The 20,102-nt window shown below is 37.6% G+C and overlaps 1 protein-coding gene across 28 annotated transcripts in view; it reads left to right on the forward strand.

The window, feature by feature from the left end:
* DTNB (dystrobrevin beta) overlaps nt 1-20,102 on the forward strand; it is a 242,724-nt gene that overhangs the window by 116,248 nt on the left and 106,374 nt on the right. For all 28 annotated transcript variants that reach the window (XR_006703731.1, XR_006703732.1, XR_006703733.1 and 25 more), the window contains one exon: nt 8,466-8,590. Coding sequence is in view for 21 of the 28 variants with exons in the window: in XM_045447519.1 (XP_045303475.1) it covers nt 8,466-8,590 (125 nt within the window). In the remaining 7 variants the exon portion in view is untranslated. The remainder of the gene's footprint in view (nt 1-8,465; nt 8,591-20,102) is intronic.

The following is a 20,102-nucleotide window of genomic DNA, read 5'->3' on the forward strand; positions in this document are numbered from 1 at the left end:
CCGTCCCTCCTAATCTCTATGTGTTCTTTTCTCTGAGTGATTTTACCTGTTGAGAGGCTGTGTTATACTGTGAAAAGAATCAGACATGCCTAGTTTATATGAGCGTTAGTTTCTATACCTATAAAATTGAGACTGTTAACACCTAATTCATAAGACTGTTGGGAGGGTTGTTAAATGAGCCTTACTTTGTGTGCAAAGCACCATCAGGAACTTGACCCTACATTCTTTTTTTTAAATTTTTTTAAATTATTTTATTTTTGAGAGAGACATAGTGCAAGCTGGGGAGGGGCAGAGAGAGAGGAAGACACAGAATCTGAAGCACATTCCAGGCTCCAAGCTGTTAGTCCAGAGCCCGACACAGGGCTCAAACTCATGAACTGCGAGGTCATGGCCTGAGCCAAAGTTGGATGCTTAACTGACTGAGCCACTCAGACGCCCCCACATTACATTCTTAATAACCATTGCTTCTAGTTCAGGAAAAAAAACAAATAACAAAAAGCAACCACTAAAAAAGTGGACTCAAAGAGTATAATTGCCAGAAAAGGAAAACAAAATGAGAAAAAGAAAAAAACCTAAAAAGTAAGAAAAGATAAAGATGTAGGGAAAATAATGACATAAATAATAAACCAAGTGATATAATAAGGTATAGAAATAAGTAAAAGTATATTAGTAATCAGCAAATTAAATTTTCCAGATAAAAAGCAGCAGTTGTCAAATATTTAAAATTTTTTTTTTAACATTTATTTATTTTTGAGAGACAGAGACAGAGACAGAGCACAAGTGGGGGAGGGGCAGAGAGAAGGAGACACAGAATCCAAAGCAGGCTCCAGGCTCTGAGCTGTCAGCACAGAGCCCAACGCAGGGCTCGAACTCACAAACTGTGAGATCATGACCTGAGCCAAAGTTGGACGCTTAACCAATTAAGCCACCCAGGCGCCCCTTGTCAAATAGATACTTAAAAAAAAAATTTTTTTGTTAAGTTTATTTTGAGAGGAGAGAGAGAGAGAGCACGTGCATGCACAAGTAGGGGAAGGGCAGAGAGAAGGAGAGACAGAATCCCAAGCAGGCTCCAGGCCATCAGTGCAGAACCTGATGTGGGGCTCGAACTCAAAAACTGTGAGATCACGACCTGAACCAAGAGCCAAGATCAAGAGTCAGATGCTTAACTGACTGAGCCACCCAGGCGTCATTTGATAATAATCAAATGGTTATTATTATTTTTCTATTTGACTTCATGCTGCTTATAAGAAACAGTAAACAAACAAACAAACAGAAAGGTTGAATGTTAAGGATAAAAAAAAGACATACCACGCAAAGTACCAACCAAGAGAAATTTAGTGAAACTATATTAATTTCAGAAAATAGATTTCAGGGCAAAAATATTTACCAGAGAGGCTAAAATGGTACATTTTACACTATGCTTGATCACAATAAAGTTGTTTTTTGTTTTTTGTTTTTTTAACCAGAGCTAGTTTGCCAAAGGTAAAGGATGCAGTTAACAATTCTCCACATGGGGCACGTGGATGGCTCAGTTGGTTAAGTGTCCGACTTCGGCTCAGGTCATGATCTCACCATCTGTGGGTTTGAGTCCACATCAGGCTCTGTGCTAACAGCTCAGAGCCTGGAGCCTGCTTCGGATTCTGTGTCCCCTCCACTCCTCTTTGGCCCTCCCCCGCTCATGCTTTGCCTTGCTCTGTCTCTCAAAAATAAATAAGTGTTAAAATTAAAAAGTTCTCCACAAATACACCTTTACTAATGTAGCTGTAAAATACATAAATAATAGAGGCACAATAAGAAGTTGAAAAATACGTTGTTAAAATGGGTAATTTTAACACACTTCCCTCAACAACTGTTAGAATCATTAGACAAAACCCAGACCATAGGAAGTTTGAGTGTATCCATTAATTACACATTTTTTTCAAACACAAAAAAAAATTGACCACATTAAAGAAGCCTCGAAAGAATTAGTATCACAGACTATATTCTGTGACTATAGTACATTTGACTTAAGAATCAGTAACGGAAAGATGACAAGAAAACTGGTACATTGGTTACTGAAAACTTAGTTGAAATGAACAAATTCCTAACACAATCCTTCTTACCAAAACTGGTTCAAAATGGAATAAAAACCCCAAATAGTGGTATAATCATTAAAGAATTTGAATTAGTAGCATAAAATCTTTACAAAGTAAACAACCAGGCCCAAATGACTTGACATGAGTTTCAACAAGCACTCAAAGAAAAGATGAATTCCAATATTATGTAACATTTCCCAGATTCCAGAAAAAATAATGAGCATTCCAGTTTCATTCTTGAGGCCAGAAGAACCTTGATACCAAAACCTCATAGGACAGCAAGAAAGGAAACTTATAAGATGTTTTCATGAACAGAAATAAAAGCCTAAACAAAATACTATGAAACTGATTCCAGCAGTGTGTACAAAAGATACTACAAAAGATACTAGCCTGATCACCCTGGTTTTATTCCAGCAATTAGAGATAAATTATTATAACAACCAAATTCATAGATTGATGGATTAAGTCCATATAATCATCTCAAAAGACTTATAGAGGACATTTAATAATACCCAATATCCATTGATAATTTAAATACACACACACACACACACACACCCGAAAACAGTTTCAAAACAAAAAACCTTAGCAACCTAGAAATAGAAGGAACTTCCTTAACCTAATATAGGATATTTATAAAAACTGATAGTATCTATTATTTTTACTGGTGAAATGTTAAAATTATTTAAGATTGAAAACAAAACAAAGAGGCTTGCCATCACTGCTTCTGTTCAGCATTTTATCGGTAGTCCCATGCCGCATAATAAACAAGGAAAAGATGTTTGAATTGAAAGGAAACCAAATTGCCATTATTTGATGGTGACTGTCAGTGTAGGAAGCCTGAAAGAATCTCCAGATAAATCAGTAGAACTAAAAACTTCTTTGTATCAAAAGACATAAACACAACATAATGAAAAGGCAAACGATGGAATGGGAGAAAATATTTGCAAATTGTATATCTGATTAGGGGTTCATATCCAGAATTTATAGAACTCCCGTAACTCAGCAACAAAAAACAAGCAACTCAATTGAAAAATAGGCTAAGGACTTGAATGGACATTTCTCAAAGATGATATAAAAATGGGTAGCAAGTGGCAGACAACCTCTCCTTTGCTGTCCAGCTTGCTGCTTCCTTGTGATGTATTCAATAAAACTTTTATTTCCTTAAAAAAATAAGTGGCTGGGGCACCTGGGTGGCTCAGCTGGTTAAGCGTCCGATTTCTCGGCTCGGGTCATGATCTCACAGTTTGTGAGTTCAAACCCCGCGTCAGGCTCTGTGCTGGCAGCTGAGAGCCTGGAGCCTGCTTCAGATTCTCTCTCTGCCCCTCTCCTGCTCATGCTCTGTCTCTCTCTGTCTCTCAAAAATAAATAAACTTTAAAAAAATAAATAAATGGCTAACAAGCATATGAAAAGATATATGACATCACTAATCATTAGGGAATTGCAAATCAAAACCACAATAAAATATTCCTCACATATATTAGGATGGTTAGTATTTAAAAAGACGTGTTGGTGAGCATGTAAGGAAATTGGGACCCACCTTTGGTGGAATGTAAAATGATGCAGCCACTATGGAAACCAGCATGAAGGTTCCTTAAAAAATTAAAAATAGAATTACCAATGATTCTACTTGTGGGTATATACCAAAAGAAAGCATAGTCTTGAGATACTTGTACACCCATGTTCATAACAGCATTATTTACAATAGCTGAAACTTGGAAGCAACTCATGTGTCCATTGATGGATGAATGGGTATACAAAATGCAGTATATATGATGGAATATTTTTCAGCCTTGACAATGGGAGAAATTCTGATACATGCTCCAACATGGATGAACCTTGAAGACATTATTCTAAGTATCTGAAGCCAGTCACAAAAAGGCAAATACTGTAGGATTCCACTTATATGAGGTTATCTATAGTAATAGATAGATAGTAGAGAGTTCATAGGACCAAAAAGAAGACTGGTGATTGCCAGGGGCTCAGGGCAGGGGGAAATGAGGGGTTGTTTAATGAGTATAGAGTTTCAGATTGGCAGAATGAAAAAATTTTGGAGATTGTTTGCACAACCATGTGAATGTACTTTACTGGTAAACTGTACACTTTAAAATGGTTAAGGTGGTGGGAAGCCTGGATGGCTCAGTTGGTTACACATCCAACTCTTGATTTCAGCTTAGGTCCTGATCCCGGGGTTGTAGGATCGAGCCTCTTGTCAGGCTCCATGCTGAGCGTAGAGCCTAGTTAAGATTCTTTGTTCCTCTCTCTCTCTTTTCCCCTCCTCCCTCCCCTGCTCTCACACTCTCTCTCTCTAAAATTAAAACCAAACCAAACAAAAACTTCCTAAAAAAATATGACTGTTAGTCAAAAACAAATGAAGTAGGAGTTATTTGCAAGATCTAACTTCCATAGGTCTTCCACAAAAAAATATAAACAACTCTTACAAATCCATAAGAGAAAGGCAACCCTATGTAACACTACACCAAAGACAGGAGTAGGCATTTCACAGAGGAAGAAACCAACTGGCTTGTAAATATTGGAAAAGATGCTCAATCTTTTTGGCAGTCAGGGTTGCAAATTAAAATCATTTATCACCCATTAGATTGGCGAATGTTAAAATGTCTGACAATAACAAGGGTTAGCCAGAACGTGGAGATTTAGGAAGTCTCTCACACAGCTGATGGGAAAGGAAATTAGTGTAACCACTATGTAAAAACAAGTGGCGAGTGCCTAGTGAAATTGAATGTGTATAACTCGATCCAGTAATTTCACTCTGATAAACTCTTACACATGGCTACCAGGAGACTTAGACAAGAAAGCTTATGGCAACACTGTGAGAGGGAAAAAATGGAAACAACCCAAGTGTTTATTAGCAGTGGAATGAATTATGATATAGTTAAGCAATGACATACAGTCAGTTGGTGAAAAAATGAATGTGACATGTATCAATAGGGATGATTTGTAATGTCATTTTAAGCGAGAGCAGCAAGTTGTAGAAAAATATATCTATGTAAGTCTATCTAGGTTTTAAACGTATTAAATCATGTATTTATGCATAATCACCAAAGTAGTAAAATCAAGGACATGATTAATACAAAATCCAGAGTACAGGTTACCAGCAGAGGAGCAAGTGAGGTGGGAGGGGGCTCTTAGCCTAAGACCCCACAGCAAGGCTTCAGAGTGACAACCATATTTCGGTTTCTCAGGCACATTAGTGGGTAGGTGGGTATTTATTTTATAACTTTTTAAACTGCACACACACATTTTATACACTCTGATACAGACTTCTTTAATCGTACCCTGTAGTATTTTGAAGAAATGGTAGGAAATGTTTTGAAATTGACTAATGTGGATTAAGGTATCGAAAACGGACGAAGTTTGAAAATCATCACCTCAGAGTGTTTAGAAGAGATTTACTTTTTTAGGTTAAAGCTTCTCCATATATTTATCAGTTTTAGAGTCCAAATGAGGGGAAAGGTACAGAGACAGAAAGTGGCATCTCTTGCAGAGTATTTTACACCAGGTGTGGAAGACACCAGTCCCTGCGCCTCGCCTGCCTTTCTTCCTTCCTCACTCCCTTCTTCACTTCTGTAAATATTTGGTGACTGACTGCCAAGTCCTGGGCATTGTCCTACAGGTCCGGGAGCCTGAGAGGTAATGTCCCTATCTTGGTGCTTAAAGCCGTTTTTGGATTCATGCTTACAGGCTTTATTAATCTTAGCCTCCTAAACTAACTAGATAGCAAAATTCACTTCAGGTCCATATTATAATTTATCTTTGTAAGGAAGTCATTTATTTACATATTTAGACAACCTAACTGAATGCATGTCTTTAAAATTTTCGGAGTAAGGGTGCCGGGCTGGCTCAGTCAGTAGAGCATGCAACTCTTGATCTCAGGGTCGTGAGTTCAAGCCCTACGTTGGGTGTGGAGCTTACTTAAAATAATAAACAAATAAATAACATTTTCAGAGTAATATGTCCTCTTTGGTTCGGTCCTAGCCCTTAGTTAATATTGTAATTCCTGAATATGTATATTTATTCTCAGTCTTTTTCCCTTTCCATACATGTCAAAACTCATGATATGTTCTAATCATTTAGAATTGACTTTGATGTATTAATTTTACCTTCCTATCTATATTTTTGAGACTCAAAGTTGGATCTGATCTTAAGCCTTGACTTTAAAGCAGTATTTTCAAATGAATTACAAGCACACTACTAGAGATTATTAGGTGGTACAGAGGGAGCCATTTTTTAATAGTTATGTAGTTATTTTAATGTTCATTATAAAATATACATGTGAAACCTGTGATTTCATGGTTGTTTTTGCTCAGGATGCAGCTAAAGCAGTCTATATGATAATCCATCTCATAGACTACACGAATTAATGGCCCAGGGGGTTCTCAGACATAGCAAAATATCATGAAATTAATACACGGATCACAGATGTAGTGTTTAGGTGTAAAGGTGAATTAAGGTATTCTCTGATGTCCTCTCTCTCCTACTTGTGTTGTAACTCAAAAAATAAGTTTATATGGTTTGATCAGGAAAAAGCAGTCTAGAAAATTCATCTAGGCCCGTTGTTCAAATAACATATTCCATTATGGAACAGATCCTGGAACTATACACATGATTAACATGTAGATCCTACCTTTCAGGAGCACCAGTTTCACAGAAATAGGCACATGAATTAAAAAGTGCATGATAGCATTGTTAGCATAGCAGTGGAAATTTGTGCACAGTAAGTGGGTAGCTTGGAAAGGTGGTCTCTGGCTTATGAAACTGTGAGAAAAGTCTGCCCGGAGCAAGACTTGCAAGCAGTCTTGAGAGAAGAGCAGAAAATTTACAGAAAAATAGACTGGCAAAAGGTGATCTCAGAAAGGCACATGCCAAGGTACAGAGACCTAAGAGAACACGGTGTTTGGGGCTAACTGAGCAGCTTGTCATTTATGCTAGTGTGAGGAGAGGCGGGAGCCAGGTAGGAAAGCTTTTATGTGGAATGTGATGGTGGGTACTTAGATCTTATTCTATAAGTGATTAGGAGTCTTTGAAAGATGTTAAACAGAGAAGTGATGTGAGGTCTGGGGACAGTGTAGAAGACAGAGGGGAGGATCAAGTCACATTTCAGCCTGTTGGGCAAAGGGGAAATGGAGAGGACTTAGGGGATGTTCAGGTTTTTGCTTTGCTTAGCTTCATGCGCTTTTTAGGAAATACTACATTTAGGCTTTGCTCAGAATTTAATGTGTTGAAGGGGTTAGTGGTAGGTGATTTGGAGCCAATATATGAAGTTTCTGAAGAAATTGGTATTATTTAGTCCGTGTTATAAACAAGGTGTTAATTAACTTTCCCTGCATAGTCTTAAAGGCAAAGAGTTTTGCTTATTTTGTGTTAAATATGTGCAAGCAGCATATAAAAAGTTAAGTGGAGACGTGATATCGATAAGGCACATGGCTGCAAACAAGTTCTGTTTTTCAATTAGAGTGCTACATATGGTAATATGTTGCAGAGGGAGTAGAATGAAATATTTACACCTTTTTGCAGTTAACATCCTGCCAAGAAAATTTCAGACAAATGTGTTATTTAAAGGGAATTGGGTGGGCAATAAAATCAATATATGAAGAGCTTCCTTTATATATGGGTTTCCAATGTGAATGTTCTGAATAATTGAATTGTGGCATATTGTTTACTAGTGTGTATATTTACTGATACATCTTAGACTTGATAGTCTTTGGATTTGGCGTGTGTGGTTCTACCTTACAGAGAAATGTATTAGTATGCCAACTTATTCTTGTACCTTCCGCGTATCTGAATTTACAGTCACGGGTCTGATGCTGACTGCCTGTCTATGTGAGGGCACTCATCTGTGTCTGTATACATAGCCAGACCCTTAGCACCAAATGTTCTGCCTCACGTTTATTTTGGGAATATTCTCTTAATAGGCATGTTTTGGGATGTGACTTCGTCAGCTAATTTGCTAACATTCAAAAGCCACGAGCTCTCAGCATTATCTTAGCCTTTTAGTATTTTAGTCCACCAAAAATTTCTGACTCTGATTGGGAAATTAACTGTAACATCTTACCAAAAATGATCCAGAAGCATCAGAAGAGAGAGTTCATGCAAAGGGCACAGAGAGATGTTCAAAAGGAAAGTTAACGTTAACTTTATAGTCTGACTGCATGGTAGAAATGAGGGAGTAAGTATAGAAATGAAGGACCACAAATAACCTTGGGACAACTGTAGGTCCCATTCTGTAAGGCCCAGTTAGGTTGATTATAATGCAACATAGCTTGTATTTAAAAGATATTTTCTTTAGTTCTTGTCACCAAGTTCTTTGGAAATTCCTTTTCATTATTTTGAAGATTTAATTTATTTCCTTATTTTCTACTTTGACACAGAAATCCCCTGCAAAGAAGCTGAGCCATGCAATTAGTAAATCTTTGGGGTGTGTACCCACCAGAGAACCCCCACATCCTGTTTTTCCTGAGCAACCAGAGAAACCACTTGACCTTGCAAATATAGTGTAAGTATACACCTGGATATGGGTATGGATTATACTGAAATGGAGACCTTGCTGAATTCTTTTGGATCACAGCCAACTTACCTAACATGAACATTTAACCTTCTGGTTTTTACTTTACTTTTGGGGAGCTTAAGACTTCAAGATTTTGGGGCGCCTGGGTGGCTCAGTCGGTTGAGCGTCCGACTTCGGCTCAGGTCATGATCTCACAGCTCGTGAGTTTGAGCCCCGCGTTGGGCTCTGTGCTGGCAGCTCAGAGCCTGGAGCCTGTTTCAGATTCTGTATCTCCCTCTCTCTTTCCCCCTCCCCTGCTCATGCTCTGTCTCTCTCTGTCTCAAAAATAAACGTTAAAATAAAAAAAAAAAATTAAAAAAAAAAAAAGACTTCAAGGTTTCATTTATTTAAATCACCATAAATATTTACATGGAAGCATATAGCTCCTGAGCCCTGAAGTCTAAGTGATAATGATCACAAACAGAAACATTAATTAATATATTGAAGAGTAATTATTGAACTGGTTTTAGCAAGGTTACCTTTTGTTGTTAGCGTGTTCTTCCTTAAATCAGCGGTAGTGATCATTTCTTCTCTATGGCTGTAATGCCCACAGAGGTGTTTAAAACTGGTTCAGACAACATGGAAATGAAAATCAACTTAATTTGTTGGTTTTTTTATTTTTATTTTTTGTATTGAGAGAAAATTAGGAAACACAAGATTGTATTCTGTAAATAAAACTGGTGTTTTATTTTTACTTTCTTTGAATATTCATGCTAAATGAAAGAAAGCCAGACAGGATCAAAAAAGAGAAGTAGAGAAAGAGGAAGAGTAAGGAAGAGGAGAAACAATGAAACTTTAAGATTCAGCCTCTAAACTGGTTTCTTCACTTTGAATTAAATGGTGATGTTATGTGTCCTTCTGGATAAAGTCAGTAGGCTTTTGATCATTAGTCTTTATCAGGTGTTGAGAAGTTTTTCTGTTGGAATAGACATCTGTTTTCTTTAACCTCCTTAAAAAAGCAGTTAGGGTTCTTGATCTTTTATTTTCTATCTCATTCAATAATCTGAAAAACTTCTTTTAAAATGATACATACCTATAGATTAAAAATTTTAGAATACAGAAGAGCATAAAATGAAATGCAGCACATTCTCCCACACTTCGTTGTGTGTTGTTTGGCTTTTAGATTTGCTGGCGGATACCTCGATATCTGTGATGTATTCAGAGCCCCATTTTTTGACTTCCCAATTTTGGACACTGTTGAATTCCTTCTGTTGTGTAAGGAACCAGTCTCACTTATAACTCTACGTATCAACCCATCCCAGTTTCTCATAATTATATTACCATTTTTAAACTTGATTACCTGTTATTTTATTTTACTTTTACCTTTGTAATTTTAAATACTAATCCTAAACCTCTATATCTTGTAACTTCTTTTGACTTGCACTGTGTGAACTGAGGAAATTAGTACCTTCTCTCTACTTCTCCCTTCTCTTTTTGCCTCCTGACTTCTGTCATCTATCTTTTGTATTGTCAATGCTGATATTTCTGTTCTCTTCAGTGACCATAGCTAAGTCTTCTGAGATTCATTAAGGGTCAAATCTAAAAGTTGAAAACCCGACAGCAGCACTTACAGTTCATGTTCATTGCAGAGTCAGTGCGCTTCGGTTCTGTGAACTCTTCCTCGTGGTGCCGGCGCCCCCGTCCCTGTGCAGGTACCTCCCGTTGGGGTGCAGGGGGGTCGTCTCCCGTACACGCCACTGATTGCTCAAAATCAGGCCTGTTGACTTTATAACTGGATTGACTTTCTTGTACTGTTTTTTTGCTCGTCTTTTGGTTTCTTCTTCTTGCTGGGAAAAAAATAGATACTTTTGTTCCCCACTGTGTTCCATAGTGAATTTTACCTATTGCTTGTAATCCACTTTTTGATTAAACTTTTCAACCTTTCCCCTTTTTGGTTAGTGTTTGTTACATTTTTTGATTGAAAAAAAATTTCTTTTGCTCCTCAAGTATTGTAGTGGTTTTCTCATTCTCTCTCTCTCTCTCTCTCTCTCTTAGTTTTGAAGATGTCCCTTTCACTAATGTTTTTAGTTTATGTAGAATGGACTTTTGTGGTATAGAATATCCAGTTCTCTTTCTCTCTCTCTCTTTGCATTTGAATAATAACTTGTGTCAGGGCCATTTATTGGGTGATCAGTCATTTCTCCACTGACCTACATTGCCACAGTTGTCATAAATGAAGTGTCCAAATGTGCATGGTCTGGTTTTGGACTCTCCTGTTCCTTTGGTCAAATTGTCTATCCTTATACCAACATCATGCTATCTTAATTACTATAAGGGATTAAGTAATTTTTTTTTTTTTTAGAATGTCTTGTGTATTTTTTTGCCCTTCGCTCTTTCATATAAATTTTATTGACAGTTTATTGAGTCCCTCATAAAATTTTGTTGGGATTTTGACCTGAGATTCATGGAATCTAAAAATCAAATAGAGGAGAATTGACATCTTTATAGTGTTAAGTCTTCCATGTCATGAATGTGTTATATCTTTGCATTTATTTAAATATCATTTTGTGCTGAGGTATCTGGGTGGATCAGTGGGTTAAGCATCCAACTCCTGATTTCAGCTCAGGTCATGGTCTCATGGTTGTTAGATCAAGCACTACATCGGGCTTTGTCCCTCTCTCTCTGCCCCGTCCCCACTTGCCCACTCATTTTCTCTCTCTCTCTCTCTCTCTCTCTCTCTCTCTCTCTCTCTCTCTCTCAAAATAAATATTAAAAAAGTAAATATTAGTTTTTGCCTTTCATTAAAACTTCATAGTTTTCCCCAGAAAGTTATTATATATGATAGATTAATTCTTAGGTACTTAAAAAAATTTTTTTTATGTTTATTGTTTTTGAGAGAGAGACAGAGTACGAGCAGGGGAGGGGCAGAGAGAGAGGGAGACAGAATCCGAAGCAGGCTCCAGGCTCTGAGCTGTCAGCACAAAGCCCGATGCAGGGCTCGAACTCACAAACTTTGAGATCATGACCTGAGCCAAAGTCGGACACTTAACCGACTGAGCCACACAGGCACCCTGATTCTTTGGTACTTTTGAAAATTCTTCTGTATATTTGTTGCTATTGCAAATGGTGTCCTTTTTCTACAGGTTTTTTTTTGAGATATAATTTACATATGATAAAGGCACCCACTTCAAGCGTACAATTGAATGAGTTTTGTCAAATGTATACACAGTCATGCAAATGGTATCTTTATTGAATTATGTTTCTTAACAGTGTGTTACTGGTATGTGGAAATGCAAATTGTTTCTGTATTTTAATCTACTATCTAGTCATCTTGCCTAATTTGCTTATTAATTTTAGTAATTTTCACTCAGATTTTTTTGGATTTTCTAAAATAATTATATCACCTGCAAATAATGATAGTTTTATTTCTTCCCTCCCACTCCTTGTACTTTTATTTTTATTTTTTTAATCTTTATTTATTTTTGAGAGAAAGAGAGAGAGGCAGTGGGAGCGGGGGAGAAACAGAGGGAGAGAGGGAGACACAGAATCTGAAGCAGGCTCCAGGCTCCGAGCCGTCAGCACAGAGCCCAACACAGAGCTTGAACTCACGAACCGCAAGTTCATGACCTGAGCCGAAGTCAGACACTTAACCGACTGAGCCACCCAGGCACCCCTCACTCCTTGTGCTTTTAAATATAATCATCTGGTTTTTTTCTTTTGGTCTTCTTAAGTTGGCTAGAGCCTCCAGTGCAATATTAAAGCAGTTTTTTTTTTTTAAACATTTATTTATTATAGAGAGACAGAGCATAGGAGGGGCAGAGAGGAAGGGAGACACAGAATCCGAAGCAGGCTCCTGGCTCTGAGTTGTCAGCACAGAGCCTGACACGGGGCTCCAACTCACAAACCGTGAGATCATGACCTGAGCCAAAGTCAGACGCTTAACCGACTGAGCCACCCAGACACCCCTCCAGTGCAATATTAAATAAAAGTGGTTTAGTAGGCATTCTTGTATTGTTGCTGATCCCAAAGAGATGGCTTTCAGCATTTATTCGTATGTTATTTGATGTAGGTTTTATAGAAGAAATTGTTTATCAGGTAAAAGAGATTCCCTTGTATGCCTAGTTTGCTAAGAGTGCTTTTTTTGGGGGGGGGTGTCATGAATGAATGTTATCAAAGGTTTTTCTGCATTGACATGATTATATGAGTTTCTTTATTAATGTAGTGAATTACATTGTTTTTTAAACAACCATATATTCCTGAAATAAATACAAGTTGACTCTTCTTTTAATACATTGCTAGATTTCATTTGCTAATATTTTATTTAGACTTTGCCTATGTTTAGGAGTTCCAATTGTCCTGTAATTTCCCGGGGTTTTTTTGTTTGTTTATTGTTGTTTTGTTTTATTTTTAGGACAAAGTTTTCCCAGTGTGCTATCTTCAAAAAGCTGAAGAGCATTCTCTCTTTTTATATTTTTTGGAAGAGCTTTTCTAAAATTGAAATTATGTACTTGCTCCTTCAATATTTGGTACAACTCACCAATGATGCTATCTCTGCCAAAAGCCTTAGTGGGAAAATTTTTAACTGTGAATTCCATTTTTAAAAGCAATTATAAGACTTCATTTTTTATTTCTTTTTGAGTCACTCTAGAACATTTTATATTTGTAGGAATTTGTCAATTTCATTTGTATTTTCAAAGTTATTGGGACAAAATTCATGATGTTTTATCTACAGTATGTGCGCTAATGTCCCTTTTTCATTCCTACTCTCACATAATTATAGTTTTTCTCTCTGGGTTTTTTTTTCCCTCTTGAACAAATCTTGCCATAGGTTTGTCCCATCTAGTGGACTTTAAGAGGACCAGCTTTTGGTTTTGACGATTCTCTTATTGTATGCATTGTATTTTTGAATATTATTTGTTTCTACTCTTTATTATCTCCTTTGTTACAATTTCTTCGGGTTTATCTTGCTACTCTTTTTTTTTTTAACTTCTTTAAAGATACGGTTAGCATATTCATTTCAGGTTTCCCCCCTCCTTATATAAGCATTTAAGGCTGTGAATTTCTCTAAGTAGTCCCTGAGTAGTGTCCAAGTTTTCTTATGTAATTTTTTTTTATTGTTCTTTGAGAAGTATACTTTCCTAATTTCCAAACATGTGAGGATTGTCTAGTTTCCTTTTTTGTTATTAATTTTTAGTTTAATTTAATTTTGGTCTAAAAAGCGGTCTGCACTGTTCCGTTCTTTCAAATTTGTTGAGACAGGCTTATATGTAGTATATGATCCAGTTTTTATTATACTCTTAGTAAGCATGAAAACATTTATTCTATGCTTGTTTGGGTTTAGAGCTCATAGTGAATGAATGTACGTCAGGTCAGGTTTGTTAATCATGTTGCTCATATCTTCAAACCTATACATATTTCACTAGGAAGTTGAAAATTTGTTCTTACCTAGTAACTATTTATTCCTAATAATTCTGTATGTTCTCAAGTCTATTTTATCCGCTACACCTCTTTTAATATCTTCTGTTATATTTGCATAGCATAACTTTCCGCACCCTTATACATTCAACCTTTCTGTGTCCTTAGGTGTTCAGCATGCTTCTTGTAAATTAAGAGCTGGACTAAAAAATGTCATCTGACAACCTGTCTTAACTGGCGAGTTTTTTCCATTTAAATTTATTGTTATAATATTATTATTATAGTTAGTCATTATAAGTAAAATTGGCTTTCATTATTACAGTTAAAAGTATTACACCATGGTAATTGGATTTTTTTCTCCTCTCTTATTTTGTGCTATTTATAATATTTAAAAAATTCCCCTTTATTTGCATATCTCACTTTGGTCACCCTTTCCCCAGGAGTAATCATTCTAATTAGAATGCTCATTGTATATCTTTTTCCCAGTACGTGTTCTTGAAAACTACGTAGTGTTTTGTACGTCCTTTTAAAAAATTTATGTAAAGTGGCCCTATGCAGATTATACCTATTCGTTCTCCCTGTGATGGACATCCAGTTGCCTCCATGTAAAATGCTGCAGTAAAGACCTCAGATGTTTTTTCCCAGTGGAACAGGGTAAGACTTTCTTTAAACCTAGGGTACAGTTATTGGGTCAAAGGTTGTGTGTATCCTGACCAGAGGAAGTGTGTTGGGGAATCCAGTAGTTTAGTGATTCTTTCAGTTAATCTCTCGCATCTGAATTCAGGCCCCACATGGCCATCTCTACCTGGTGTGCCTGGGTTCAGAGACTTTCTGGTCAGTTTCACTAGAGAATAACCTCTAGCTGTTTTAACAGGCCTAGAAAAAAGTAGTCATTTGGTTGTGTGGTATTGGGGACTGGGGTGCTCTGCTTTGTAGGTGGACTTTAAACCAAACCTTTAATTTTTAATGCAGCCACTCTCCCTTCTTTCAGAGGCACCTAGCATCTCTAATTATTGAACGTTCCTGGTCTTCTGTGGCTCAGGAGAACGTTCACCTCAGGTTTCTTCTCTCTATATTAAAAAAGCCCTCCTCGGGGCACCTGGGTGGCTCAGTCGGTTAAGCGGCCGACTTCAGCTCAGGTCATGATCTCGCAGTCCATGAGTTCGAGCCCCGCGTCGGGCTCTGTGCTGACAGCTCAGAGCCTGGAGCCTGTTTCAGATTCTGTGTCTCCCTCTCTCTGACCCTCCCCCGTTCATGCTCTGTATCTCTCTGTCTCAAAAATAAATAAACGTTAAAAAAAAAAATTAAAAAAAAAAAAGCCCTCCTCATCTCTGGTTTCTGTTAGAAATTTAAGTATGAATTCAGTTTAGGACTGAGGGCCAAGAATCTGAACCTTTAATATTTCTTATTGATTCTTATCATTTTATTATGTTTACCTCGGATCCTTTTTTAAAAAATTTTTAATGTTTATTTATTTTTGAGAGAGAGAGAGTGTGAGTGGGAGAGGGGCAGAGAGAAAGGGAGACACAGAATCCGAAGCAGGCTCCAGGCTCGAGCTGTCAGCACAGAGCCCAACGCAGGGCTAGAACTCACAACGCGTGAGATCATGACCTGAGCTGAAGTTGGACACTTAACCCACTGAGCCACCCAGGCACCCCAGATCTTTCTTGTTGTTGTTGTTATTAAGACTTTATAGATAAAGTTGTGGTTTCCTGTGTTTTTCCTAATCCCATTACCCTTTCTCTCTCCCATAGAGTGGCCCCTAACATTTATTTGGTATTTATCACTCTATACATATTCTTACACTTTTACCAGATGTTCATGCATCCATAAAATAGCATTATAAAACTTATATAAGTGGTTATGTTCTACATATCCTTTTGTATGTTTATTTATTAAATAGTATGTTTTTGAGATTTATTGAGAATCTCAAATGACATTCCACCGAATGACTATACAATAAATAATCCATTCTTCTGTTGACAGACATTGAGGTTGTTCCTAGTTTTTCACCACAATCTACAGTACTGGTGTGAGCATTCTTATACAGAGAATTTCTCTAAGGTTTGAGTGGAACCACAGGGTCCTAAGATACGAATATCACATAATCAGGATAGATTAGGTGATAATGCAGTAGAAAATTAACCCTCAAATCTCATAGTTTAATGCATGGATGTTTATTTGTCACTCACACGAAGTCCCATGTGGATGGGAAGGACTCTAGAGCAGCTGAACTATGGACAGTGGCTAATGGTTTAGGCTGCTTCAATTTTTGGCTCCATTATCTTAACATGAGGCCTTATTGATCCCTGCAGCAGGGGAAGGAGCTTATCGGGAACGCATACCCATCTTCCTGTGCTTTGGTTCAGAAGTGACACATGTAGGGTGCCTAGGTGACTCGGTTAAGTGTCTGACTTCAGCTCAGGTCATGATCTCACGGTTCGTGAGTTTGAGCCCCACATCAGGCTATGTGCTGTCAGCACGGAGCCCACTTCTGATCCTTTTTCCCCCTCTCTCTGCCCCTCACATGCTCACTCTCTCTCAAAGATAAATAAACATTAAAAAAAAAGGGGAGGGGTGCACCTGGGTGGCTCAGTCGGTTAAGTGTCCAGCTTCGGCCCAGGTCATGATCTCACAGTCTGTGAGTTCAAGCCCCTCATCGGGCTCTGTGCTGTCAGCTCAGGGCCTGGAGCCTGCTTTGAATTCTGTGTCTCCCTCTCTCTCTGCCCCTCCCCCACTCATGCACGTGCACACGGTCTCTCTCTCTCTCTCTCTCTCTCTCTCTCTCTCTCTCAAAAATAAATAAACATTAAAAAAAAATTTTTTTAATAAATAAAAAATAAAAGAGACGGGACATGCTAGAAAGTCTAACCTTGTCAAGATGGATCTTAGTGTAGAGAATAATGTTTCTTACTAAACTTTTTAGTTTAAAGATCAAATTTGTTATTTTTGTTTGTTTGTTTCTGGCTTCCATTTCATATTTTACATTAATGTGCTCCTCTCAAAATTAAAAGAATATCTGTGTCTATAAAAAAATTCTTATTTCTGGATTTTTTTTTTCCTTTTTTGTTGTTGTCAGGTAAAAGATAAGAATTTAAGGGTTTTCCAGGGCACCTGAGTGGCTCAGTTGGTTAAGCATACACCTCTTGATATCAGCTCAGGTCATGATCTCACAATTGGTGGGATTGAGCCCCACATCAGGCTTCATGCTCATGACAAGGAGCCTGCTTGAGATTCTTTGTCTCTCTCTCTCTCTCTCTCTGTCCCTCTCTCTCTTTCTGTCTCTCTGTGTCTTAAAATAAATAAACTTCAAAAAAAATAATTTAAGGGTTTTTCTTTCCCAAAATGGATAGCCATTAGTCCCAACTCCATTATTTTCCTGATTTGTTGCAGTTTTAATTTTGCTTTTCTTTTAGCAACTGATACTCACCTTAACACCCTGAGAAATAATATAAATCACATCTGTGTCTATATTTGTAAAATAATTCTCTAGCAAGATGCCTTTACCTTATGGTTTGTCTTTATCTTACTGGCACGTTAAGAAAAGCTTTTGTGAAGAATAACATTTTTGGTGAAGCCTAAAAGATGAATGGGGATTAGCCATGTTGGAGGTCAGTGGAGGAACATTTACAGCAGAGGGGGAACAGTAGGACAGAAGAGAGGGAAAGGCTGCAGAGGTGGGCAGAATCCAGCTGAGATTTTGGACATGATACTAAATTGGAGAGTTTTAGGTAGGACAGAGATATATTTGCATTTTGCATTTGTAAAAGTCACTGCCTGCATGGAAATAGGAGAGTAGGACAAGAGTGAAAAAGAAGAGGCCAGCTAGGAGGTTTTTTTCATAGGCCAGATGAGAGATGATGGTGGTTTGGATTCTCTTGGTGATAGTGAGAAAAGTTTGTGAACACATAAAGAATTTAAGGTTTTACCATTATTGGACACCTAGAAATAAAATTAAAACCCCAATGGAAATGTGGGACAGGAATTGAAGTTAAGTATGAGATAAAGTATATTTTAATGTTAATTGCTTACATTTCATGTTAGATGTAGAGATTTATCCAGATCCTCATAAATTCAGGACTCAAGTGTTGTTGATATTTGTTGAGCACACATAGTATTCCAAGCCCTTTGCTCACCTCTCCTATATACATCATTTCATTTAACTCCTATAGCAACCTTTGCAGTATAAGTATCATTAACCATTAATGGGTCAGGAAACGGTATTGGTGAGTTTCAATGACCTAAGATCGCACAGCTCAAAATGATGGAGTTGGGACTGGAGTCCACACCCAGCCTCTTTCCATCATACCTCACTTTCCTAACAGGCAGACCCAGTAAGAAATTTTTACTCTGGAAACATACAGTCATCGGACCATTGTTTGAGCCCTATGGTTAGTTTTAGAGTGAAGAGAGAACATTGAATAGCTGTATGTTGGTTGACTGAAAAATAGAAGGGAGGCAGTGTGGTATGATAGAAGAAAAACTAGATTAAAAATAGAGACATCAGGTGCACCTGGGTGGCTCAGTCAGTTGAGTGTCTGACTTTGGCTCAGGTCATGATCTCATGGTTCGTGGGTTTGAGCCCCATGTCAAGCTTTGTACTGGCACTGCAAAGCCTGCTTCAGATTCTGTGTCTCCCTCTCTCTGCCCCTCCCCACTCACTCGTGCACTTGCCTTCGCTCTCTTTCAAAAATAAACATTAAAGAAAAAATAGAGATATCAGTTTGCTTTACTGTAAAGTGGTAATAGTAATAATTATCTCAGGATATTGTTTAAGGTTAATGTATTTGAAAGTACTTCTAAGAGATTAGGATGCTGTAATACTGTATTCTAAACTTTTAAAGTCTTTTCCTCAGAATTAAGTAAATCATATCACAAAAATGTAAACTCCAGAAAAGCCGGGACTTTGTCTGATGCTTCGCTGAGTTCCCAGTGCCTAGAATAAGTGCCTGGTGCGTAGTCAGCACTTCAAATGCATTGAATGAATGAATGACACTAAAATGATTTATCTAAACAGATACCTCCCTCATCCCCTCCCCTCTTTATGTTTGTTTCTTCAGAAAATAGTACAGGTCACGTACCTACAGTAAGTCTCCACTAGATGTCAGGCATATTTCCTTGGTTGGCTTATTGTGGGTTTTTTTTTTTTTGTTTTTTTTTTTTTTTTTCCTGGAGTTGAAAATATTAAGTAAACAAGGTTTTTCAAGTAAACCTCAAACAAAACCAGTTCACTTATCATCCGTACTCTAGCAACTTTTCCTACTTGTAAGTCTCTCAGAGAAATTAGGTATTTCCTTTGGCCAAAACATCTTTATGAAACTTCTGATTCTTGATGTCTGATAGACTTTCTGCTAGCCTAATTCAAGCAATTTGCTGTTGCTTAAGATCTAATTATCTAAACACACAGCCCTTATACCTAATTTCTTTAATTAGCGGTTAATCACTATTACATTGCAGTTTATGGTTATTTATTTCTGAGAGAAAGCAAAACTTCCTGGTGTTGTCTTAGTGTATGTATTCCTCTGAATTTCGTCAGGGAAGAGCATGACCAGTGTCCCACTGGACACACCTGTGACTGATGTGTTCTCTTAAACAGGGATTGGCAAGCTACAGCCTGCAGATTAGACTTAATCTTAATAGGTTAGACTTAACCTATTGGCTGTCTTTGTGTGGCCCATGATCTAACAGTGCTTTTTATATTTTTATTTTTTATTTATTTATTTATTTTTCAATGTTTATTTATTTTTGGGACAGAGAGAGACAGAGCATGAACGGGGGAGGGGCAGAGAGAGAGGTAGACACAGAATCAGAAACAGGCTCCAGGCTCTGAGCCATCAGCCCAGAGCCCGACGCGGGGCTCGAACTCACGGACTGCAAGATCATGACCTGGCTGAAGTCGGACGCTTAACCGACTGCGCCACCCAGGCGCCCCATATATTTTTAAATAACTGGAGAGAAAAAAAATAATATTTTGTGAAATAAATAGAAGAGTAACATCGTGTGGAAATTATATGAAATTCAAATTGTATTGTCCATAAATAAGTTTTTTGGGACAGTCCACACTTATTCCTTTACACATAGTCTTTGTCTGCTTTTGGGCTGCAGT

The sequence above is a fragment of the Leopardus geoffroyi genome, chromosome A3 (genome assembly GCF_018350155.1).
Source record: "Leopardus geoffroyi isolate Oge1 chromosome A3, O.geoffroyi_Oge1_pat1.0, whole genome shotgun sequence".
Classification (NCBI taxonomy): Eukaryota; Metazoa; Chordata; class Mammalia; order Carnivora; family Felidae; genus Leopardus; species Leopardus geoffroyi.